Source organism: Aethalodelphis obliquidens, unplaced genomic scaffold (genome assembly GCF_003676395.1).
Source record: "Aethalodelphis obliquidens isolate GAN/ISIS:26980383/991018 unplaced genomic scaffold, ASM367639v1 scaffold7, whole genome shotgun sequence".
NCBI lineage: Eukaryota > Metazoa > Chordata > Mammalia > Artiodactyla > Delphinidae > Aethalodelphis > Aethalodelphis obliquidens.
In genome coordinates, this window is record NW_020837951.1 from 13,498,563 (window position 1) to 13,523,739 (window position 25,177).

Below are 25,177 nucleotides of genomic sequence, written 5' to 3' on the forward strand. Positions count from 1 at the left end.
AACATTATTGCAAACAGCTTTCCAAAACAGCCCTGTCTTACCCATCCCAGCTGTGAACATCAGGCCCACAAGATGGCAATGATCTTTTATCGGGGAATAGATCTCTCCATCAAAAATCTTGGTTAAAAAAAAAGAATCTATGCCTCTTTCCAATCTTGTCACGTGACTTTTTTCCCTTATCATTTTAGACAACTTAGATTCAGGCAGCTTTGTTACTTTCCAGAGTGCTAAATAGGGTAAAGGTGACAACCAATTCTGTCTAGTTTATTTCAGAGATTTTATTAAATACTTCCAATCTGTGTATATTGGAATTGCTATACTGCTATGATACTTTACAGTTTTTTTTAAAAGCCTAAAAAAACATATTTGGAAAAGTAAACAGACAATAATGTTAGAGGAAATCTGAGAAAAATATCAGTGAGGGAGAATGAGGTATCAGAACAAATTGTAAAGTAATAGTAATTAAAATTATGTGACATCAGTTTAAAAAGAGACTAAACACAGAAACTCAATACACGAGACTAGCCCTAGCCTTTGGTTCCTGCTTTCTCTGCCTGACAAGCTCTCTCCCCCAGTTCTCAGCACATCATCATCATTGGTTTGGGCAGGCCCCTCACATGTTTTATTTTCTCTCCTCATGCCTGACCTCCACTCCCATTTCCCTTCCTTCAAATGCCCCCAATCTAATATGCTTGAAATATGTCTTAGAGTATGGAGGAAAGGTTGTTTTGTGTGTGTATGTTTTTTTAACATATAAAAGGTATTGTGCTATAGGTCCTGTTCTAGTTCTTAAGTTTTTAAAGACAATACTGTGTTTTAAACAAATATTTCTATTGCTATACATGCATTTAATTCACTGCTTCTACACAGTATTTTATATTCTGTTACCAAACTCAGGTTCGGCTGTTTGCCACTCAAAAGGCAATAATTTGAGAGGCAAATGTCAATAGAAAGGAAAGATGCTTTAATCAGAGAAGCCGGCAATCTGGGGAGAAGGTGGACTCGCATCCCAAGACCAACTCCAAAGTTTCTGCTCAGCCATTACAGTTTTTAAAGGAGAAGGGGGAAGAATTTCAGTGAATCATCTAGGCAGGAGGTTGAATTCTGCATCATTCTCCATTGTGTGCAGACTGGCTGACTCTTCAGATGTTATCTTGCCCACGTGATTTGCCTGCAGGATTTCTGAAGGGGCTGTTGGGGGTAGAGAACTAGTCATTCTTTTTTTTTTTTTTAATTTATTTTTAGCTGCGTTGGGTCTTCGTTGCTGTGCAGTGGGCTTTCTCTAGTTGCGGTGAGCAGGGGCTACTCTTGGTTGTGGTGCGCAGGCTTCTCATTGCAGTGGCTTCTCTTGTGGAGCACGGGCTCAAAGTGCGCAGGCTTCAGTAGGTGTGGCACGCAGGTTCAGTAGTTGTGGCACATGGGCTTAGCTGCTCTGTGGCATGTGGGTCTTCCCAGACCAGGGATCGAATCCGTGTCCCCTGCATTGGCAGGCAGATTCTTAACCACTGCGCCACCAGGCAAGCCCTTTTTTTTTAAAAAAAATTTTATTTTATATTGGAGTATAGTTGATTAACAATATTGTGTTAGTTTCAGGTGTTCAGCAAAGTGATTCATTTATATGTATACATGCATCTATTCTTTTTCAAATTCTTTTCCCATTTAGGTTATTACAGAATATTGAGCAGAGTTCCCTGTAGAGCCAGTCATTCTTTAACTGCTTAATTCTTCATTTTTGCTTCTTTTTATTTAGGTAAAGGATCAACAGGTTCTTTGATTCTTCGCATGGTGTGCATTCAGGAGAGTATAAGTTAGGAGTTAGGTCAAACTGCCTAGTGATCTCATTCCTATAATTAGGTTCTTTTAAGGTTAGAGGGGGACAGAAATGGGCAAACAGGAAAGGGGCAAAAGAGCTGCTTTCATTTCCCCACTGTCAAACATCATTCCATTTCTATGGGATCAGGGGTGAAGCTCCATCTTCTGTAATTTTCTTCATGCTGACATAGGGCACCATATTCTCAGAGTGGAAAATGTCAACATGGGTCTGTAGCATCTTTGCTGACAATTTTAGTTGCCTGCTTACATATATGGGCAGAGTAAGATACAATTATTTTGATGCCCACAAAGATATCGTTTATTATGAGCAATAATGTTAATCCCATTCTCTTGAGGCCAGTTCTTGGAATTGTGATAGCCATAGATTCAGTACTGCTCAAAATGGAGCAGCTAATGTCATGGCTATAGTCTGGTCCTCATGCAGTTAGCTTTTTTCCTCTGGTGGCAGTTACAGTATCTGTAAAACAACTCAGGAATGTGCATCAGACACTCAGTCTGTGACTATTGTCCTAATCATTAACTGCTCATTTTTGTACGTGGGGGCCCTGCAGGGTTCTGCTCAGTTCCAATTCCACCACAATTTTACTTACCCATCCCCTAGTGACAGGTTCCCCACTACCATCAACAATGCTGCAATGAACATCCTTATTCATCTCGCTTTACGAATCTGTGTGAGAATTTATCTGGACTATGTTTTTTGGAGTTGAACTGCTGGGTCAAAGGGCATACATATACTGAATATCATTTACTTCTGTCACATTGCTCTTCAGAATAGCTGTACTATTTATACCTCCACCAGCACTGCATAAGGATTCTCCTTATTCCACATCCTCACCAACACTTGGTGTTACTCACCTCTCTAAAATGTGCCATTTTTAGGGGTATAAAGTGACATCTCATTATTGTTTTAATTTGGATTCTTCTGATTACAGTGATTTCTAAACATTTCTTCATATACTTGCTGGCCATTTGGACTTCCATTCTGTGAATTGACTATTCCTATCTTTTGCACTTTTTTCTATTTTCCACTTGGGTTTTCTTGTCTATTTCTTGTTGATTCTGTCTCTCATATACTTCTTTGAGCAGTCGTAGACCTTAGTGGGTTTTGAACAGTAATCTTTTTTTCTGATATAGTCAAATTCATTATAATTTCATTTTATGGTTATATATCTTAGTTCAAAAAGACATTATTGCTTATTTTATCCTGTTGGCTTTAAAGATTTAACTTTTAAATGTTTTAATCTCTCTAGCATCTACCTTTATAAGTGATGCCTTGATGGGTCTTTTTTATGATCTCTGACAAGGAGTAAAATTGACTTCTCTTAGTTTTAGCCTTTTTTTCTGTACATTTTCCATCTAGTAGAAGAGTTGATAATGAGAAATGAAATAGTCAAGGGCAGGTATCAATGGAAAAAAATGGTGGAGGATCAAATTTAGATAATCTCAAACAACTTACTGTCTTAAGTACCATATATTGAGCACAAACTGTTTGCCATGCTTTGTCTACATTATTTTTATCTTCACAAAAACCCTTTGAGGAAAATACTATTACCTCTATTTAACTGATGAGCAAACCAAAGCATAGAAAGATTGTGTCTTGCCCAGTGTCACATCCAGAGTAAGTTCTTTCTGAGCTCAGTACTCTTTCATCCACATTGCAAAGCTCTCAAATGTCTTCCACTAAGTTTTATTTTAATATTATATCCTCAGCATTTATCAAAGGTTGATGAGGAAAGAAGAGGAGCATTCCTGTCTCTTCTGCAAAGCCATGTGGTTTGGCCATGCAATTGCAAACTGTCACTAGTTTTTTTTTTAGCATCTACCATGTGCCAGGGACTAAGTGCTTGGGACTACAGCGTTCAATAAGAATGGTTCCTGCCCTCAGAGAGCTTTCTTAGCAGGACAATGGGAGGAGGAGTCTCTTTGTGGTGACTACTATGGGTTTGGCAGTAAAGCTTCCTGAGTTCAGATGCAGCTTCATCTGTACTAGCTCTGTGACCTTGAGCAATTTGCTTTCTAAGCCTCAGTTTGCTCATCTATAAAATTAAAATAATAATAGTAGACACAGTGCATAGAGTTGTTGTGAGGATCCTGTGTAACGATGCATTCAAAGAGCTTAGCAGTGTGCTTGGTATTCTATCAGTAGAATGATAAATACTATCATTTTCATGAAATAAACCAATGATTACAGTAGAAAATCCTCCGATACAGCAAGCTTAAACTGTGTTATTGTGCCGAAAGAAAAAGTGTCTAAGTTAGATGGAGAGGAGAAGGTAGAAGGGATTTCAGGGCATGCTTCCCAATGGAGCTAATCTTCACATTTCCTTGACTAAGGAATTACTTGTTAGTTATTTTTAGATTTCAGTTCCGGGAATAATTTTCTGTCTTTGGACAAAACAGCATGCTCCCTTTTACTGATGAATAAGATTTATATAATCTATTTATTTCCTATCGTGTAATGACCAGGAAGCTTACAGTCAACTTTAATGCTTTATTTAATGAGATTACATAAGCCTAGGGTTTGATAAAAAATCCTTGATTATTTTAAATTTCCCTTTTAAATTTTAATATTGTTGTTATAAAAGAGTCTATTATTTTTTTAAAAATTCCCTGAAAGTAGTTATACTATAAATAATCTGCAAATAGTCTTCCCTCAAGAACTCTGTGTAAATCTAATAATTTTCTTTTAAATTTCAGGCGTCATTAGTAGACGAAAGGAGTTCCCATACAGGTTACCATTGGATTTGGTCCCCAAAACAAAAGTCAAAAGGATTGTGAGTGTAAAAGGTAAATTAACAAGTGCCATTTTTATTTCTTATTTCACTTTGTGTTTCAAACAAAAATCAAATATTCTCATGATTATCCTATTTCTCCTCTTCTCTACTCAGTTGCATGTACAATAGGGGACATCTGGGAGTACCCTATTCCTACTCCCACCTTCAAATCCCTAACCACTCTTCCAACTCTCTTCTTCCAGTGGCCTGATTTGAATGGAGATGCATGCTCCCATGATGGAGGGTGAGGGCTGTCATTGGCCCAAAGACCTCTCTGAAACGAAAGTGCAGCTGCGTCCAGATTTAAAGGACTTTCTATTAGCCTAGTGGCCAGTCCTGTTCCAGAGAAGGCTTTATGACCTGCAAATGGCCCCAAGAAAGCAGCTCTGCTCTTTTAGAGTGCCAGTACATTTGTAGAAGTGGTGTCTTTAGCAGGTTTTATCCCTGGTCTCCAGCCATTAAAAATTCAATGACGCATCATCAGAATAATAGAATGTCCTGACTACATTTTATCTTAGATAAAACCTTGGAATCACAGAATGTTAGTACTGGAAAAGACCTTTTTAATCATGTCCAACTCTGTAGTTAGATATATAAGAAAGTGTTTTTCCCAGGGTCTCACGATGAGTTATAGACAGAGCTCTCATAGCACTCACAGAGTGTTCACAGTTCAGACTCTTAGCTTCGCTTCGTGGATGCGATTGATTCATAGAGTTTACAATATCTAAAGCTTTCAGGTTGAATGGCAACTAATTTGCCATGTCCTCTATGCTGTAATCTGCCCACTGTATTACATCATCTTATCCCCATATTGCAGTGGTATTTTTAAGCCTGCTTTTGGTGTTTCTTTTAAATACATCTTCTAATCAAATTTTTTTCCTCTCCCCAGTTCTGAGAAGTAATTCAGCTGCCTAGATAAAAAGGAAAGGATAGGGATGGTTGCTCTTATCTCCATTTAAAATGTACTGTTACTCAGAAGTTGACAGAAGTTGATTGTACCTATGATTTTTGTTTGTGTGCTTGTTTGTTTGTATCAGGACTTCTTATAGGTGAGGTCATGTCTGCAGTTCTGAGTCAGGAAGGCATTGATATCCTCACCCACCTCCCCAAAGGGAATGCAGAGGCAGAACTGATGAGCATTGTCCCAGTATTCTATGTTTTTCACTACCTGGAAGCAGGAAATAATTGGAACATTTTTTCTGCTAACTCATTACCTCAAAAACAGAACTTGAAGAAAAAATTAAAAGAAGGTAAGAAAAAAACTATTTCACATATTATACATTAAAATCTTGTTATTTTTAAACTAATAGTTTGATTAAACTAATATTTAAGTTATGAATTATACAAAAGCTTATTTGTAAAAGCATTTCAGCCAAAAAAAAAAAAAATCATGAGGTGGACTCTATTACACAAATAAATACTGTTTGCTGGAGCACTTTGGCTTAACTTACTAAAACGCCTGGATGAGATACAAGACACCTGCATTCCAAACTCTACAGAGTACTTCCTTCCTTCTTGAATGAGCTCAGAATGTTCTACTTGATAATTCCCAATTCAAGCGATTCATATACTTCCTTTGAGAAGTTCAGTGTTGGCCACAGAGCATGTGCTTGCTGCCCAACACCAAAGGAAGTTCAGTGTTCCCAGGGGCTAATAAAGCACTCTCTGAGTAGAAATGGGGGTAATTGAAGCACTGTGTTCTTTCCCTGGTGCCTCTTAGGGATGGTGAGCATCATGTCCTTCAGAAATGCTGACTATTCTTACAGCATGTGGAAGGGTGGAAGTGCTAGCACTTGGTAAGTAGAAAGTTTTGACTTGCATTTCCATATAGTTGTTAATTAACTAAAGAATAACAACCTTAGTGGAAACTCTGTCCAGTTGCTCAGGCTAAAAAGCCTAGTCATTCTTCACTGCCCTCTTTCTCTTACAAGCCACACCTGATCTAGCAAATCCTTTTGGCTGCACCTCCGAAATATATCCTGAACTTGACTACTTCTCACCAACCCCAGCCCACGACCCTGGTCCAAGCCATTCTCATCTCATACCTGGATTATGACACTAGCCCCCTCTGGTCTTTCAGCATCAGCCCTTGCCCCTTTTCAGTCTATACTCAACACAGCAGCCAGAGGGACTCTGTTAAAACATGTTAGGTCACGTCCCTCAAAACCATTCAGGAGCTTCCCATCTTACCCAGGGTAAAAACCAAACTTCTTACTGTGATCTACAACACCCTACATGGTCTAGCCCTACCTCACCTCGCCAACTACATCCCCTACTACTCTCTTTCACTCCACTCGAGCCCCACTGGCCTTCTTGCTGTTCCTTGAACATGCCAGCCATGCTTCCATCTCAGGGCCTTTGCATTGACTACTCCCTCTTCCCCCTCTTCCTGTATCAGCATGGCTGACTCAGCTACCTCCTTCAAGTCTTTACCAAAAGTCACCTTCTCAATGAGGCCTCTGTTGATCATTCTATCTAGCATGCCATTCCCATCCCAACACTTCATATTCTTCTCCCCAGCTTTCCTTTACTCTTTAGAATTTATCACTAACATTCTTACTTATCACACTTATTGTCTGTCTCTCCACTAGAACGTAAGCTCTATGTGGGCAGTTTCAAGTATTCCTAGTGCCTGGTATGTACCTGGCATATAGTAGGTGTTCTGTAAGTACTTAATTGGTGAAGCATAATAACTTCCAAAATTCTGATTATTTGAGGGAAAGTCAGTCTGAATTAACAAATCCATATGGCAACTTATTTTCAAATAATAATATCATGCTTTGCCAAAATATTTACTAAAGACACTGTGACGGGTACTTTGTAGGTTCTACTATATGAAACACTTTTAAGGGGTTTACAATCTAGAATAATTGTCTTTTAAATTATGCCCTTTAACTGTTGAGAGTCCCCAGGATTTTATCCTTGACCCTCATTTTCTAGACTCTCTCCTTGTACAATCTCATCTTTGCCCATGACTTCCATAATTCCTATGCAGATGATTCTCTAATTACGTCTCAAGGCCTATCTTCTTTCCTTAGCTCCAGATCCATATTTCTGTGGACTTGGGAGCCAAAAGCCCTTTGAACACATTCCATGCCAAATTCATTCTTTTGTTCCTCTGTTCCCCTAATCAGTGCACAGCAATACTTTGTCCTCCACTGACCAAGTTTGACTCCTCCCTTTCCTTTTGGCTTTATATCCAACCAGTCACCACGTTTCACAGATTGTACCTTAGAAGTGGGTCTGACCCTGTGTGGGTGGCACGTTTGAAAGACACACAGGCCCCTGGAGTATGGCAACCAGAGGATAAAACCCAGGATGCAGGGAGTGGAGATCGATACAGACTGGAAAACACCACATCAGGAACTGGAAACTAAATGCCTGGAGAACAGAAATCCCCATGAGAAGATGCAATAGCCTCTCAGGAAACCCCCAGAGCCTCTCAAGATTCTGGGCAAGACTGAGTGGATGGTGTTCAGCCAGAAACATAGAAACACTTGGACCCAACCACCCCAGGCCCAACTCCATGAGTTCCTTTGGAGATAAACATACATAGAAGAAAATGGCCAACACCTGAATACTTTCCAAAAAAATTTTTTTTAGAAATACAGAGAAGATACAAAAAGTACTGAGAATAATATTCCTTTAAAAAGGAAAAGGAAAACAAAATTTTAAAGTGAGGGAGAGAGTCAAGTGGTCTGAGTCTCAAGGGCTTCTGGCTCCTGGGCTGCTGAGTGAAGGAATTGGAGGGGAGGAAAGGAGGCATAAGGGGCACATGGGGTCATGAAGTATTTAGACCCCCTCTGATATTCTTTGAGAGACAGTAGAGACTGAAATTGCTTTTTGACTAAGTAATCATAATAATTAGGGCTTCCTTGGGAGGTGGTGAGTTCTGCATCAATAACATGGTTCAAGGGGAAGAGAGATAAACATTCCCACGGATGTTGGGGAAGAGAATTCAGACCTCAGACGGGGATTTAGATCAGATAGCTTGTACAAATTTTACAATCTAGAATTTTATGATTTCGCTCCTCCATATCTCATGTTCATGAGTCAGTGCTTTAACACAAAACTATTTGTTTCAACACTATTGTCTTTAACTTTAGAGAAATAAGAATTTTTTTATCATCAGGCATCAATTTTCAGCTTGCGTACAAGCTAACAATGTTGCAGTCACAGAAGATGTGCTGCTCACATTTGATTGTTTTTGGAGATCTTCCTGAAATCTTTCCTGCCCTTGTGAAATGGTAACAACTTACTTTGGAATTGTGCGTTTTAAAACATTATTTTTGGGCTTCCCTGGTGGCACAGTGGTTGAGAGTCCGCCTGCCAATGCAGGGGACACGGGTTTGTGCCCCAGTCCGGGAAGATCCCACATGCCGCGGAGCGGCTGGGCCCGTGAGCCATGGCCGCTGAGCCTGTGCATCCAGAGCCTGTGCTCCGCAACGGGAGAGGCCACAACAGTGAGAGGCCCGCGTACCACAAAAAAAAAACAAAAAAAAACACATTATTTTCTTTTCAAGAATAAACACTGTATGAACTAAAACACACTGAAAGTTGAAAGCCAACAGGGATTCAGTGTCTAAATGTTTATTTATTTGATTTTGTCTCAAAGGTTAACAGCTTTTGCTTTAAGAGTACTTGGACAAGTAAGTAAATATGTAGATCAGGAACAAAATTCAATTTGTAATTCTTTACTGTGGCTGGTTGAGAATTGTCAACTAGAAAATGGATCATTCAAGGAAAATTCCGACTATCAACCAATAAAATTACAGGTAAGGAAACCAAATGCACAGATGAGCAATAGTTTTATTTACAAGTTTGAGTTGTGTTCTCATCCATTTTATAAGAATGAAAAAGAGAGGGGAGAATATATGCAATCCTGCAAGAAACTTCTGTTGTGTACAAAGAATTTGAAAGGTCTTCTCATCCTGCTCTTCAGACAATTCAGCATAGGTCAGATGAGTGAGATCTTGGACATCTGGTGTAACAGGCATTAGTGGGTCACAGGGTACAAGTGCTAGTGATCTCAGAACGGGTAAAATGTAATTTGTCCACGTACACTTGGTATGAATCTGAACTTGAGCTTCAGAGCCTTCTTACAGGTCAAGACTGTGAGATGTTGTTGTGAAACATGGAAGGGATCCTATTTACACTCTGTTAGAAAGAGTGGGGTCAATTTATTAAAAGTACAACAAAGTGTTGTTTGAAATTGGAATCCACTTACATGCTTGAATTGCAAAACCTCTGCAAGATACTGCTACAACATCTTCTACTCCTAGAATGTATTTTTTAGGATCCAACAGCTTTTATTTATTTATTTATTTTGCCTGCCCCAATCCAATCCCTTTCATATCAGGCACAAGCGGCCTCTTGGCTGACAGGGGTCCCATAATTAGGACCGATTAGGACTCACACAAGAAATGGGGGCAACTGACATCATCTAGGTGCTATTTGAAGAGTAAAATACTACAACAATTTTTTTTAAGATCCCACCCATCCATCCATCTATTCGTATCCATTCAACAACCATTCACTAAGCACCTAAAACATGCAAGGGCCTATCTGGGGCACCATGGGGGAGGAAGAGTGGGAAGGATGGACCAGAGTATCCCTGCCACAAAGGAGCTCGCACACTGGTAGGGAAAGTGGGGTATAAATGCTAATAACTCTAACCAAGATTGAAGTGTGTGTGTTCATTTATTTATTCAATAAGTATGTATTGTATGTGTACAAAGTGCTACATGGTAGGGACATAACAGTGAACAAAACAGGTGTGGTCACTGAGGCCATGGCAGTTACAGTCTAGCAGAGAAGTCAGACATTGAGTAAGTGATTTCAAGTGTGGGATTCATGTTAAGAAAAGGGAAATACAGTTTCTTTGAAAGCAGGAAACTCTAACCTAGATTGGGGGAGTTGAGAAAATGGGTTGACCAGGTCCCTGGGAGCTAGGTAGGAGGGAGGCAGGCAGAGTGTTGCAAGTGGAGCAAACATCATGCCTGTTATCTTGAAGTAGAGAGAGGGTGGTTCATTAAAAGAGCTGGAGCCGAGAAGTCCAGAGGGTGAGTGGCACAAAATAAAGCTGGAGAAAAAAGTGAAGGTTACTTACTGGAAGGTCTTGAAAGCATTGCATAGGAACGTCACTGCCCTAAGAGGAGAAAATGTGGGAGAACAGAGGCAGAATAGTGCTTCTTAGGGGAGGTGGCATTTTAACAGGGTCTAGAAGGAGAGGGTGAACTTGAACGTGGTAAAGAGGTATGAAGTGGAGCTACAGGGTAGAGAGGTGGAGGAGAGAAAAGCAAGTGAAAGCATGTAAGACTCAGAGCTTTGAAAAAACGCAAGCAGTCCAACTAGAGTGCATGAAGGGAGAGAAGGAGAGTAGGTCCAAAATAAAGATTAGAGCAAGGTCACTTCACTTTAAAGACACCAGTTTGCTCTCCTTTTTAAACATTGCTTATTTTTAGGGTACCTTGCCCATTGAAGCCCGAGAGAAAACTTTATATCTTACAGCTTTTGCTGTGATTGGAATTAGAAAGGCCTTTGATATATGCCCTCTGGAGGTAAGTAAGAGTTTTCTTTCTCCAACACCCATGGTCTTTTTCCATACCATATTCTTGGGGGGAGGGGGGAAGGTAAGAGGGGGGCTTGAAAATAACTTTAACTCCAGAATTTAAAGATTTCAGAATTATGATAGATACTAGAGAACATCTAGTCCAACCCACTCATTGACAGTTGAGAAAGCTGAGGCCTGTACGAAAGGTGAATTTAATTGTCCCATGTCACAGGCTACTGACTCGTAGAGCTGTGATTAGAACAGATACCTTCTGACTGTGATGAGAAAATGACCCCGTGTCTGCAGCTTCCTACTCTTACCTCTGCTAAATCTTATGCCACGTATGTGACTGTTGTTCTATAACCCGGAATACAGAGTGTTGAGGTACTCTGTATCACAGAACTGTTGAGGATGCCCCATACCACGTTTGCTGCCTTGGGTTGTGCTGTTTCATTTGCTTGGAAGCTGAAGGGAGAAAGGAGAGGATCCACTTAAGTGAATCAATATAGAAGATTCCAAAGGTTAACAGAATTGAGACCCTGATCTGGGAAGTAAATTAGACATGTCCTTCAAACCAGCAGACAGAACCAAGATGGAAAAACCCAAGGGGATTGATAGGACTCGAACCACAAAACAAAATAATCGTTTAGTTTAGTTCAAGAGAATTGTTTTATGTATATATCCAGCAAGACAAAATAATCAACAAGGAGAAGTTAGCAGTGGTGCTGGGAGAGAATGCACCAGGCAAGATGTCAGCAGCGATGCACCATGCCACCTCCTCATCCACTTATCCAAAATAACTACTTTAGTCGTCTCAGGACAAAGTCATAAAGACTATTTTCCCAGGAATCCTTAGGATCAAAAAGTACTTTGACAGCTTGGCTCTTTTTCTGCTACTGATGGTTTTAGTTACTAAAACTCCTTTTGAAAATGTGAATCTGTCTCAGCTATGCTGGGGGGGAATGGAGAAAGCTGTGTCTATACTTGGTGCTTCTTCTTCCCAGAGGCTAGGTCTGACATGGGAAGCAGAAATTCAGTGGAAAAACCTCTACCGAGGAGGGGAGGATTCAGAAACTAAAACAACTGGATGTGGACAATCTCGTTTTCACTTTCCAGGTTACACTCTGCTCCTTCTCCCGGAAGGATTTGCTTCAGGGAGACACCATCCATTTCTATTAGGTCATTTCTCTTTCCACCCTTCACCTTGCCTGCCCCAGAGTGGCACCATCTGGGGGCAGGTCCCATCAGTTGATAGGCCGATGCTTGACAAAGAAACTTAGGTATCTTCTGCTCTTGTTTCCAGAAAGTCAGCACAGCTGTAACTAAAGCTGACACCTTTCTGCTTGAAAATACCCTCTCGACCAAGAGTACTTTTACACTGGCCATCGCTGCTTTTGCTCTTTCCCTGGGAGATAAAACACACCCACAGTTTCGTTCAATTGTCTCAGCCCTGAAGAAGGAAGCTTTGGTTAAAGGTATGACTTGTTCCTGACAGGTACTCGGCAAGTGTCTACTAGGCATGTAGCGTCTGCTAATTGGGGAAGGGGTGGTGGCATGCATAGTGGAGTGAGACACCATCCCTGCCCTCAAGAAACAAATCATCACAGTACAAAGGAATAAGCGCTGTTATTCATTTACTTAGTCACTCATTCAGCACATTTTTATCCATTCCTTAATTCAACAAAGGAATGAATGTGTATTGAGTGTATTGAGTATTGAGTACCTCCTATGCACCAGGCACTGTTCTAGGCTCTGGGGATAAAGCAACAGACAAAAAAAAAAAAAAAAAATTCAGGCCTTCATGAAGCTTACATTCTAGTTAGGGAGAGACAAACACGATAAATAGCTAAAACATTTAATATACTGAATAGCTTAGTGATGACTGATGTGAAGAAAAATGAAGCAGGGAAGTGACACAGGGCGAGGGGGTGGGTTGTAATTTTAGATGGGGTTGTCAGGCTTAAGCCTCACTGAGAAGATGGTGTTTGAGTCAAGACGTGAAGGAGGTGAGGAAGCAAGCCAGTGGCTCTCTGGAAGGGTGTTTCCTGGTGGAGAAACAACTTTGCATATTACTGAGGTAGGAGCATGCCTGGTGCTCCAGAAAAGGCCAGGAGGCCAGTATGGCTGGAGAGAAATGAGATGAGGGTAAGAAGTGATGTCAGGGAAGGAAAGCGTGAGGGAGTGCCATGTAGGACCTTGGAGGTCATTACTGGAGCTCTGCAGGACTCCTGTATACAGTTGTGCAATGTTCAAAGCACCCAAGCAAGCAGGTGAATTAAGGCTGAAATCCAGCCTGTGCTCTGCTCCCCCATCCATGCACCCTGGTTTGAGTCAGCTTCTACCCTGAGCAAGGGGTGCCTGAGTCTCATTCACATCAAGGTGCTGTGGGGGCCAGTGTGAGCCCCAGGAGAGTGCATGACCTAGCTTGTATTGTACCAGGTTGACTACAAAGTAAAGATATTGCTTCCTATGGGTCAAGAATAAAGAAATAGAGAGGAGCTGTGGTCATTGGCCAATGTGCCTAGACCAGCACCGGCATGGTTGGGCACTTCTGAGCCGTCTCCTGACTAAGGTTTTCTAAAAGTTTAATAAATCTTACATGAGGTTTATCATTATCTACAAAATTTGACTTCTGTCATCATTTAAAAATGACTGACTCTTAACATATACCTCGAAACCACTTGTATAATACTTTTCAAATAACACAAAAGAAATGTCTTGGGTATTGTAAGAAATGAATCATAAAATCATAGAATTTAAGAGCTAGAAAGGAACTTAATAATTCAAATAATGTTTGATCTGGAAGTATCTTTAAAAACCAAAACTTTCATTCTAAATACAGCCTCCACAAGTGAGGGAAAACATTTTGTCCAAAGTCATGCAAATCAGGTAATTCTGATGTGTAAATAGATAACATCAAAATTTTGAGGGATGGAGTGGGAGGTTGGGATTAGCAGATGCAACCTATTATATATAGAATGGATAAACAGCCAGGTCCTACTGGATAGCACAGGGAACTATAGTCAATTTTATATATGTACGTAAAATACATATATTTTATATATATAAATATATATACATTCTTTTTTAGATTTTTTCCATTATAGGTTAAAAGAGCCCTGTGTTAAGGGACCTTGTTTGTACTGGTCACCTTGAGAAAGTTCTTCTTACAAAAGAGTAAAAAATTTCTGGAAACCAGAAGGCCACTACCGGAAGAAACTTCTAGAAACTTGCTAGAATTGTTATGCCAAATTCACACTTTTCATCATATTTACCAGTGTGATTTGTTGATGTTCAGGTAATCCACCAATATATCGTTTTTGGAAAGATGATCTTCAACAGAAAGACGGCTCTGCACGTTATACCAGCACAGCACACATGGTAGAAACCACGGCCTATGCCTTACTTACCAGCCTGAGCTTGAAAGACATGAATTACGTTAATCTAATCATCAAATGGCTATCAGAAGAGCAGAGGTATGGAGGTGGCTTTTATTCGACCCAGGTAATGTTTCTTTCTCAGGGTCCATCCTCCTGGAGATATTTTTAGTGCCTCCCACACCACACATTCCACACTCCTTCTGACCTCCATGCTTCTGTCACCAAGGGAGCATACCAAAGATAGGAATAAAGGACTAGAATCAAGGACCCTAATGGATATGTGCATTGACACCCTTCTTATACAGAGGAGCAAGTCAGCCTCAGGAGGTTCATTCAGGGAGTTAGTGGCAGAGCCAAAATCAGAACTCACGTCTCCTGACTCTAAGCCCAGTACTTCCTTTATGATTCTTAATTACCATGAAGGGCTAGGAGAGTTAATTCCTATGTAAGGAACAGCAGCTGCCCTGCAAAGGCACTGATGTTTCTGTCCACAGAACAAATAAAAGGTGAGAGGAATACTGATTACTAACATGTTTATCTATCTACCTACCAATGTAAACTCATTTAAGTGTGTATATTTTACATTATAACTATATGCAGTTGTTTAGTGTACATCTACATTCAAGTTTATCTCAAATGTTAGTATCTTCCCTGTTCCCTGGATGCTTGGACAATGACAGGGTGTGTGTGTATATGTATATAAAATTTAGAGCTAGAGGGGTCCTTCAGGGTGACATTAGTGATCATCTAATCCGAGGAGGCAAATGGTTTCATCGTGGGTACAACCGGAGGCTTAGAGAAGAGAGGACCCCGCTTATTAGCACTGGCTGCATGGACATGGGCAGAGAGGGTAGCCACAAATTTGCTATCTCTGATCCAGCCACATTTCCTAATTTTGTAGATGAAGAAGATGAAGTCCAGAAAAATTAAGTTCATCCATTTATTCCTTCAACAAATACTTGTTGAATAGCTACCATGTGTGTGTACTTACTAAATGTAATGGATGCCAAGAAAAATATACTACTTGCCCCCATGAATCTTATATTGCAGTGGGGGACGCCAATGATAAACTCTACATAAAAATATTACCAATTGAGATGAATGCTCTAAAGGGCAGAAGGGAAGAACATTAAAACAGAATAATGAGAAGGGGGAGCTTCTTTATGGCTTCACTGTGCGGATATTTAAGCTGAGACTTAAGGATGGGAAGGAGATACATTGTCATGCAAGGAGTTGGAGGTATTCTGCAAAGAGTGACTTGCCTGAAGTCACGTGCTCAGGACAGGTAGAGAACCTGGACTTGAGGCCACACTGCCTTTCTGTCCCTGCTAACAGCAGCATCCTTATTGGGGGAGGGGGACGATCTTCCTTCCACCTCCACATGGGGACCCTTAACCAGTTTCACTCAGTCAGCTGGAGTTTCATCTCCAGGCAATGCTGACTCACCTTCTCATAAGAAAGGGTATTTGTAAACAGAGAGTACATAAATAAGTAAACCTATGTTTGTGCCTTGCTGATTGTTGATAGGATACAATTAATGCCATCGAGGGCCTGACAGAGTATTCACTCCTGGTTAAAAAACTCCGCTTGAATATGGATATCAAAGTTTCTTACAAGCATAAAGGTGACCTCTACTATTATAAGATGACAGAGAAGAATTTCCTTGGGAGGCCAGTAGAGGTAAATAAAGGATTTTTTTATAGTATTTTATAATCGGATGGGACCTTTGAAATCATCTGTTACAGATGCTAATACGTATTTTTCTAATTACCACATTTTAGATTATTTTAAGGTATATTTAAACATACAAGTAATTGGAAATAGTTCTTACTGTCCACAGCCTACAAATCCGTGTTTGTGCAAAGTAAATAAGCATGAGAAATAATATTGAACGCAAAAATCTTTCCAGGTGCCTTTCAATGATGACCTTGTTGTCCTAAGTACTGGACAAAACAATGGCTTGGCTACAGTGCATGTGAGTATTTCACGGAGAGCCGACTTAATTGGGGTTATGTGTGACTTAATTGGGGTTATGTGTCAGCTTGTACTAAGTAACATAAAAGAAATTTAGGGACTTTGCCACAAAGTTACAGAAATCTGGGCTTGGGTAACCATGACTGACGTAAGAGTCATTTATCATTCTTTCTAGCTATCTTGGTAGCTGTCCCCACAATTTCTTTTTGAAAATGGTCATATTAATCTTTATATGTATGTAGTCTGTGTATTTGTGGAAATTATATATATATATATAGAGAGAGAGAGAGATAAATAATTTTTATGTCTATATATGTATATATACATGTGACTTGTATGTATACACTCATACGTGTATATACATGGATGTGGTGGTTAGTAACGTAGTCTCACCTCATTTGTCCAGCATCATCGGGGATTGATGGATATGTAAGGGCTTAAGTTTCTTCTATTTTTAACCATAGATTGCATGGACACATATAAATAGCTTAGAAAAACGTGTAACTGCCAAATGCCTCAAATAAAATAAACTATGTATTCGGAGCATAAGTTAACATTCTGTTGATTATTTAATTGTGTGCTCATCTTTAGTACATTTATTCCTTCAAAGACTGCTTCTAAGATTGCGTGAGGGTGGGGAGATGGATGGTCCACTTTTCTGTCACTTCTGGTCACTCTCACTATACCTACTTCTGGCAGCACCCCTGCCCTTCCACGCATACCTATAATTTGTTGTTACCACAGTGGTTTGTGGGCTGAAGAAAACCATACTTCATGACCTTGTGGTGTTCTCTGTAAAATTAGTGTACAGGCACAAGGATGAAAGTCTTAAAAACTTTCCTGTAGAGTGAGGTGCTCAGATTTGACTGCGTGGGATTTGGACCAAGGTTCTGACTGGACAGAGATCGTTTTTTGCTTACCTTGGGCTTCTCAGCTATGTTTCAAATTGTGGAGTTTGCTGAAAGTCCGGTTGCTGGGAAAATGGTCTTTAACGTACACCATTTGCACTGGGTGGTGAAAATACTTTAAGCATCTCATTTCTAGCCGCAGTACTGCCATAATACCTTTTCCACTCCCCGTTTTAAACAGAATACTCTTGTTTACTTGTCCCAATATAGGTAAAAACTGTGTTTCACAAAACCAGTACCTCTGAGGAAATTTGCAGCTTCCATTTGAAAATTGAAACTCAGCAAATTGAAGGTAAAACATCATGATTTACACTATAATTTTGGTTAAGCATAAAGAATGCCAAAGAGCTTCCCTGATTAGGAAAAACATGCTAAATCAAAAAACAATTTTCTTATTCAAATTCTTTAACAGGTTGACATCTGAGTAAACATAACTGCCATTTATTATAATACAGGTAACTAATAATAGTTGGAATTTGATATTAAATAACAATATCTAAGCTAAATGTATCCGCTATTGATCCAGAAATTGTTTTGACTGAAAATTACTTTAAGAATGTAACTGGCATAAAAAAAAAATGTAACTAGCTGTAAAGCCACAGAAGGGTCTAATTTCAGAAACTTGAATTTCTGTTACTTTTGTGTCAGTGTTCCATTCCTGGGCCCTGAATTTCTCTCATCACTCTGTTGGGTCTCCATCCCTTACCCTTTCTGTATCCCAAGGAGTTTGGCAAATGCACATTTCTCTGCCCCCACCTTCAACTTGATCTCTCCAGGACTTATGATCCTTTCTTAATGTGCCTTTTTTTTTAACCTGTGGCCCTCTCATCCCTCTTCTGATGGGTTAGTTCTCCCCTCCCAGTCCAGAAGCAAGGCCACTTGCACACCCCAGTTCTCCTTTACCCTCTGCCCTGATAGCTTCTGTTTGTGGCTCAGAAGCCTGTTCCTGCAGGAAAATTTCCAACTACCAGCAAATCCAGGCGTCGGCTCTTCCTCTCTGCTACCTCCCCCAGACATGTGACCAACACATATTTACCTTAAATGACTCCTTCCTTAAATTATAAGTTCTTGGAGAGCAGAGAACTGTTCTAATGGTTTTAAGACTTCCTGGGATTGTCAGTAGCCACGAATCTCCATTAAAATCATCAAAAGTGAAAACTTCCAAATCACAAATCATTTTTAAGTGTGTTTAGAGACATGCTCGTTAATGATTCTGTTCTGACATGTTGCAAAACAGCTAAAAACGGTTTACTCTTATTTTTGTTTGTTTGTTTGCTTGTTTGTTTGCTGTGTGTGCCAGCCCGCAGCTACAGCAACTCGGAATACAAGCGCATAGTGGCATGTGCCAGGTGAGCCTGTTTCCACCAAGGGGAGAGTAGACTTCAGGGTCTCACTTCTGCCAGAGTATTATTTCTTCAAATATTTTTGAATTATAAGAATGTCCAGAAGATGCAAAATTTTTCGCTTTTTTTAATGAGAAGCATAGCAGGTATTCTTTTTTTTTCTCTCGCATCTTTATTGGAGTATAAATTCTTTACAATGTTGTGTTAGTTTCTGCTGTACAACAAAGTGAATCAGCTATATGTATACATATATCCCCATATCCCCTCCCTCTTGAGCCTCCCTCCCACCTTCCCTATCCCATCCCTCTAGGTCGTCACAAAGCATCAAGTTGATCTCCTTGTGCTATGCAGCAGCTTCCCACTAGCCATCCATTTCACATTTGGTAGTGTATACATGTCAGTGCTACTCTCTCACTTCATCCCAGCTTCCTCTTCCCCACCCTCCCTCCCCGTGCCCTCAAGTCTGTTCTCTACGTCTGCGTCTTTATTCCTGCCCTGCCACTAGGTTTATTTGTACCGCTTTTTAAAATTCCATATATATATGTGTTAGCATACGGTATTTGTTTTTCTCTTTCTGACTTACTTAACTCTGTATGACACATTCTAGGTCCATCCACCTCACTACAAATAACTCAATTTTATTCCTTTTTATGGCTGAGTAATATTCCATTGTATATATGTGTCACATCTTCTTTATCCATTCATTTGTTGTTTGTTTTGTTTTTTTTGAATTTTATTTTATTTATTTTTTTACATAGCAGGTTCTTATTAGTTATCCATTTTATACATATTAGTATATATATGTCAATCCCAATCTCCCAATTCATCCCAGCACCACCACCACCACCCCCGCTCCGCCACTTTCCCCCCTTGGTGTCCATACGTTTGTTCTCTACATCTATGTCCCTATTTCTGCCCTGCAAACCGGTTCATCTGTACCACTTTTCTAGGTTACATATATATGTGTTAATATATGATATTTGTTTTTCTCTTTCTGACTTACTTCACTCTGTATGACAATCTCTAGATTCATCCATGTCTCTATAAATGACCCAATTTCATTCCTTTTTATAGCTAATATTCCATTGTATATATGTACCACATCTTCTTTATCCATTCATCTGTCGATGGGCATTTAGGTTGCTTCCATGTCATGACTATTGTAACTAGTGCTGCAGTGAACAATGTGGTACATGTATCTTTTGGAATTATGGTTTTCTCAGGATATATGCCCAGTAGTGGGATTGCTGGGTCATATGGTAGTTCTAGTTTTAGTTTTTTAAGGAACCTCCATACTGTTTTCCATAGTGGCTGTATCAATTTATTCCATTAAATAGCTACTTACTGTACAGAACAGCTTTGTTTTGCTCATATATAGTTTTCTCTCCCATTTTTGGCCTTTTTCTAATTCAAACACTAAAATATTAATTTGTCTTCCAGAAAGGTAAAGATATGATATGTAGGTATTAGGAAAAGAAAGAGCAAAAGATTCTCTCAGAAGCAGCTTCCACACTTTTACTTAGAAAAATCATGTTCACCCAGTAAAATCCCTGGCCGTTATCAGCCAGCCGGTGGTTCTCAAGTCAGTTTGCACATTGAATTCAGCTGGAGAGAGTTTAGAACTATGCAAAACTCCATCCAGGCTCACCCCTGGAGGTTCTTCTAACGGTAGCCAGGGCTAAGAACCATGGATGCTGAGCCCTTAGCAAACTAACTCCAAGGCCTGAATTGGCCACTATCTTCATTTCCTATTGCTGCTAGTAACAATTTACCATAACTGTAATGACTTAAAACAACCCAAATGTATTATCTTATAATTCTGGGGGTCAGACGTCCTAAAATCAAGGCGTTATTGGGGCCCCGTTCCTTCTGGAGGCTCTAGGCGAGAATCCACGTCCTAGCCTTTTCCAGATTCCAGAGGCACCTGCTTTCCTTGGCTTGTTGCCCCTCCCTCCATCTTCAAAGCCAGCAACACAGCATCTTCCAGTATCTCTTTCTGACTCAGACCCCTGCTTCCATCACCGTAACCTCCTTCTCTGACTCTCCTGTTTATTTCCCTTATAAAGACCCCTGTGATCACATTGGACCCACGCAGATAATCAATCAGGAGAATCGCCATGGCTCAAGATCCTTAACCTAATCACACCTACAAGTCCCTTTTGCTATGTAAGGTAACAAATTCATAGCTTCAGGGGATTAAGAGGTGGACATCTTTGGAGGCCATTATTCTGCTTACCAAACCACCATCCTAAAACGTTTATGAAAATATAGGTTTTTGAAAATATGTATATATACTTTAGTGATCACACAGAGTGAATCAGTTAATGGCAGAGCCAGGACTAGAACACAGGCTTCTTCCTTCTTTCCACCACCCCTTAGTACCTCCTGTTCTGTTCTGTTTCCTTAATTCTTCCTATTCTCAACAACTGGCTGGTATTTTGCTGTTTTTACTTATAATCACACATGATGCAAAGCACTGAGTATGGGTAAACTAGAAATTCCATAGAGTTGTGTCATAGATTGGAGCTGAAAAGGATTTTAGGGATGATATAGTAATCCTCTTATTTTAGAAGTAAAGAAACTGAGACCCCAAGAGGTAAAGTAACTGGCCAAATTCTCACAGAGTTAGAGGCGGAGCTAGGACCTCAAAGCCCAGACCCTGATGCCCAGTCCAGTTTCTAAACCACATCCTTCAGTTAGTGTAATCTGAGACCACTGACCTTGAGGAATAGCACAGAATTTCTCACCACCTCCTTCCCAGCATTTTGCAGCCCTGTCTGTGGTCCCTAGCTCAGTCACTCTCTTCTCAGGATTCCTTCATCAGCTAGCCCACTCGAAGTCCCTCCTTCCTTCCTTGGCCAGTCTCTGCCATCTGTTCCCCCTCACACACCCTTCCTCATTCCCTAAGGTCCTGTTAAGGTCACCCTTTCCCAGGCAGCTTGCTTCCTGCCATTCCCACTCTTGGGTACCTCTCTTCTAGAGGACAGGGTGTGATCACTGTTTAAACCCATAGCACTTGTCACAGGGAGGTATGAGCAAACTTGTTCTGGGCAAAGCTAGAATCATTGTGTGGGACCTACAGGGAGGTACACTGAGTGGGCACAAGGACTCTATGATAGTGGAGCTGGACACCTGTGGGGCAGCCTCTGCCATGAAATACTCACATGACCTTCAGCAAATCAGCTTACTTCTCTGGGCCTCTTCTGTAAACTAAGGATATTGGACTATCTGATCCCAAATTGCCTTCCGGTAGTTCCACAACTCTGCTCTACATTAAAAGGCTCTCATCAAAAACTTGTTCATTTGAATTCATTGACAGGAGGCCTAGTTCCAGATTGTTAATATATAAAAGATAGCAACAGAGATGTAATACTGCATATTCTACCCTTTGGTTTTTATAAACCGGGGACAAAATGTTAAAAAAACCAGGTGGAACATGCTTTTGGCTCTGTGATGCTGAAGCTGGGTTGGATAAATTCCAAATGTAACTGTGCAGTACTTATTCATGTGAGAAATTCTTTGCCTTCAAATATACACTCTCCTGATTTAAAAAATGCCAGCACACAATTTCTATGTTCAGAGGGTCTCTTTCGTGTATTTAGCTTTTTACAACTTCTCTGTTGTATTCATAAGAAAAGAAAAAAGGATTTCATTTCTCTCCTTCTCCTGGAACAAAATGCCTTTGGGAAAGATTGCTGTCCTTGGCAGCAGGCAAAGGGCTTCTTGAAAGGAAGGTTTCTGTTCCACGGTTGAAACAGTCACCATGGCAACCAGTCATCAAGGCTCCAGCAACTTTTCATAGACACTCTTCACTCAGGAGGCCCTTTTCCATCATGTTGACAGAGTATTTGCATCTGTGAGCCAGAGCTCTCTGCTTCTGGTGACACTCACCCATCCAATTAGGGAGATGCTAGATGTCACATTTCAGTTCCAAGTTGCCTTATATTTTGTTCTAAATTGTTAATTTGGTGAAGAATGGGGTTAAATTTTTATAAGCCGGAAATTTTATAATATTGAAATTTTTATGGTAAATATGACATCTAAAACTTCTAGTAGGATCTGCTTTATATATGTTCAATAAGATATGATTGGGGAAAAGAGGTCCCTTGCCACCTCACTAATTCAAATAATACCTCCCATTGCACTCATATTTATTCCTTTGGGTGAGATCAGTTCATTTTCCCCTTTATGAAGCTGTCTCACCAGCCTCTTCCTTTAATCCCAACTGCTCTCCCAAGCTCCACTCTCAAATGTCTGGCTGCCTCTCCCACATCATAAGGTGAGGCTGGAACCTAAAACTCAACCTTTGCAGAACCAGACTCCCATCCAGTCCCTACCCCACCAACCTGCTCCTCCTTTAAGTATTCTAACTTTGCTTAATCATAGAAACAGGCCTCTCTGCCTCTCAAGATGAAGGCTTGGAATTATAAAGATAAATTTAAAACACGAGTTTATACTTCTTCACAGTTAATTTTACAAAAAAGAAAATGAGCTCTAGAAAGGGAAAATAATTTGGGGAAAACCCTCAGCAGAACTGGGATAAAGCCCAAATTTACTGATTTGGGAATTTACTGGGAATTTCAGTATTGGAAATGGGAATTTCAGTATTCTTTTCCCTCATACCAGAAAAACAAAAACAAAATAAACCAAATCTCCCATTTTACCCCCTTTGCCTTTCTCCTCAGCTTCCCCACAAGCACAATTCCTAGATGAAGGATAGTCCTTGAAACATTTTTTTAAATAAAATATCTAATATGAAAATTTTAGAAAATAGAGAAAAGCATGGAAAAGAGATAATCACTTATAATCTCATCATCCAGAGAAAGTAGCTTCTAACATGTTAGTGTGTTTCCTTCCAGTCTTTTCCTGAACATGCTTATTGAGTTTCTTTCCAATATACAATTAATTTTCTTCTTTGAATATTCTCCGTTAGAAAAAGAACTAGGATGAGAATCAAGAGACTTATGCAGCTCTGAGGTGAGATAGTCATGTGAGCTTGAACAAGTACCTTATCTCATCCTCAGTTTCCTCAACTAGCTAATTAGGAGCTTGGACTGAATGGCTTTTATGATCTCTTCCAACCCCAGAATGGAGGTCCATTGAGATAACCGGTCAAGTGAGTAAAGAGTTGGAATAGATGACTAAGAAATCTCTTGCATCTCTAAAATTCAGAGATTGCAACACATATATTGTAAATAAGCAAATAACTGGAGACTCACATTAGAAAGTTAAAGCCTACCAAGGAACAGGGGCTTTTCTTAAAGAATCTTATTTATTTATTTATTTCATTTCCTAATCTCTAATTTATTTTAGCTACAAGCTCAACAGTGAAGAATCATCATCTGGGTCCTCCCATGCAGTGATGGATATCTCTTTGCCTACTGGAGTCAATGCAAACCCAGAAGACTTAAAAGCTGTAAATGTTTTCTTTTAAATGTTGTTATGGATACCTGCTTTTGTTTATTGCATTATTTTACAAACAAAGCTATTTCCATTCCTTCTAATAGACACTTTCATAGAATCAGCCAGAATATTCTTTTCAAACCAACAATCTACCTAAGTTTTTATTTTTCAAAGTGAAATAGGGACATATACTTGCATGGTCTGAAAAATGTGAGTGCATACGATGACGTGTTCAGACTTTTTCAAGAGGAGGAGCTGCTCTTCAATGTCTTTAAATAGTGGATTACATCCCCATGACCTAACATTCCATCAGTGGGTGAATGCATTTAAACAAAAAGTCCATGAAATTAAATTTGAGCTTTCCTCTTTGTTCCCTTAGCTTGTGGAAGGGGTGGATCAACTATTAACTGATTATGAAATCAAAGATGGACATGTTATTCTGCAACTGAATTCGGTAAGTTCCACCTCTCACCATTCTTCATTTATTATTACTATTCAAAATTTGCAGCCTAAAATATTATGGGTCTCTCCTCTCCCATAATTTTCTTAAACCTTGAATTTGTCAAACAGATTCCTTCCAATGAGTTCCTTTGTGTTCGATTCCGGATAGTTGAACTTTTTCAAGTTGGGTTTCTGAGTCCTACTACTTTCACAGTGTATGAGTACCACAGACCAGGTAATCAACTCTACTCTAAAGTTTCTTCAGAGGACTGCTTTGTATTCATTATGTAGAAATGCACTAGAGGCCTACAGATTTTATGTATCGCCTCTCCCAGGGCTCATTCCTCACAAACATTCCCAACTTGGACAAACAACTTCTGTGTGACATTGAACAAATCATCTCACCTCTCTGGTCCTCAGTTTCTTCATGTTTAGAATAACTGGATTAGACTGCTCCCAACTTAAATTCTTTGCCTCAAGTTTATCTTTGGTGTTCAGTTTTACTATTCATTGCATCTCTCCTTTTTAGAGATGCCCACTTGCCCAACTATTTCTTTAATCCTCCCAG

At 39.9% G+C, this 25,177-nt stretch overlaps 1 protein-coding gene across 1 annotated transcript in view; it reads left to right on the forward strand.

The window, feature by feature from the left end:
- Positions 1-25,177, forward strand: part of C5 (complement C5) — a 77,931-nt gene that overhangs the window by 42,001 nt on the left and 10,753 nt on the right. Inside the window, exons 23-36 of the mRNA XM_027105020.1 lie at positions 4,531-4,620; positions 5,645-5,857; positions 6,328-6,403; positions 9,223-9,382; positions 11,072-11,167; positions 12,464-12,635; positions 14,459-14,664; positions 16,068-16,220; positions 16,450-16,515; positions 17,633-17,714; positions 18,723-18,771; positions 24,079-24,181; positions 24,548-24,622; positions 24,739-24,844. Of these exons, the coding sequence (XP_026960821.1) occupies positions 4,531-4,620; positions 5,645-5,857; positions 6,328-6,403; positions 9,223-9,382; positions 11,072-11,167; positions 12,464-12,635; positions 14,459-14,664; positions 16,068-16,220; positions 16,450-16,515; positions 17,633-17,714; positions 18,723-18,771; positions 24,079-24,181; positions 24,548-24,622; positions 24,739-24,844 (1,647 nt within the window). The remainder of the gene's footprint in view (positions 1-4,530; positions 4,621-5,644; positions 5,858-6,327; positions 6,404-9,222; positions 9,383-11,071; positions 11,168-12,463; positions 12,636-14,458; positions 14,665-16,067; positions 16,221-16,449; positions 16,516-17,632; positions 17,715-18,722; positions 18,772-24,078; positions 24,182-24,547; positions 24,623-24,738; positions 24,845-25,177) is intronic.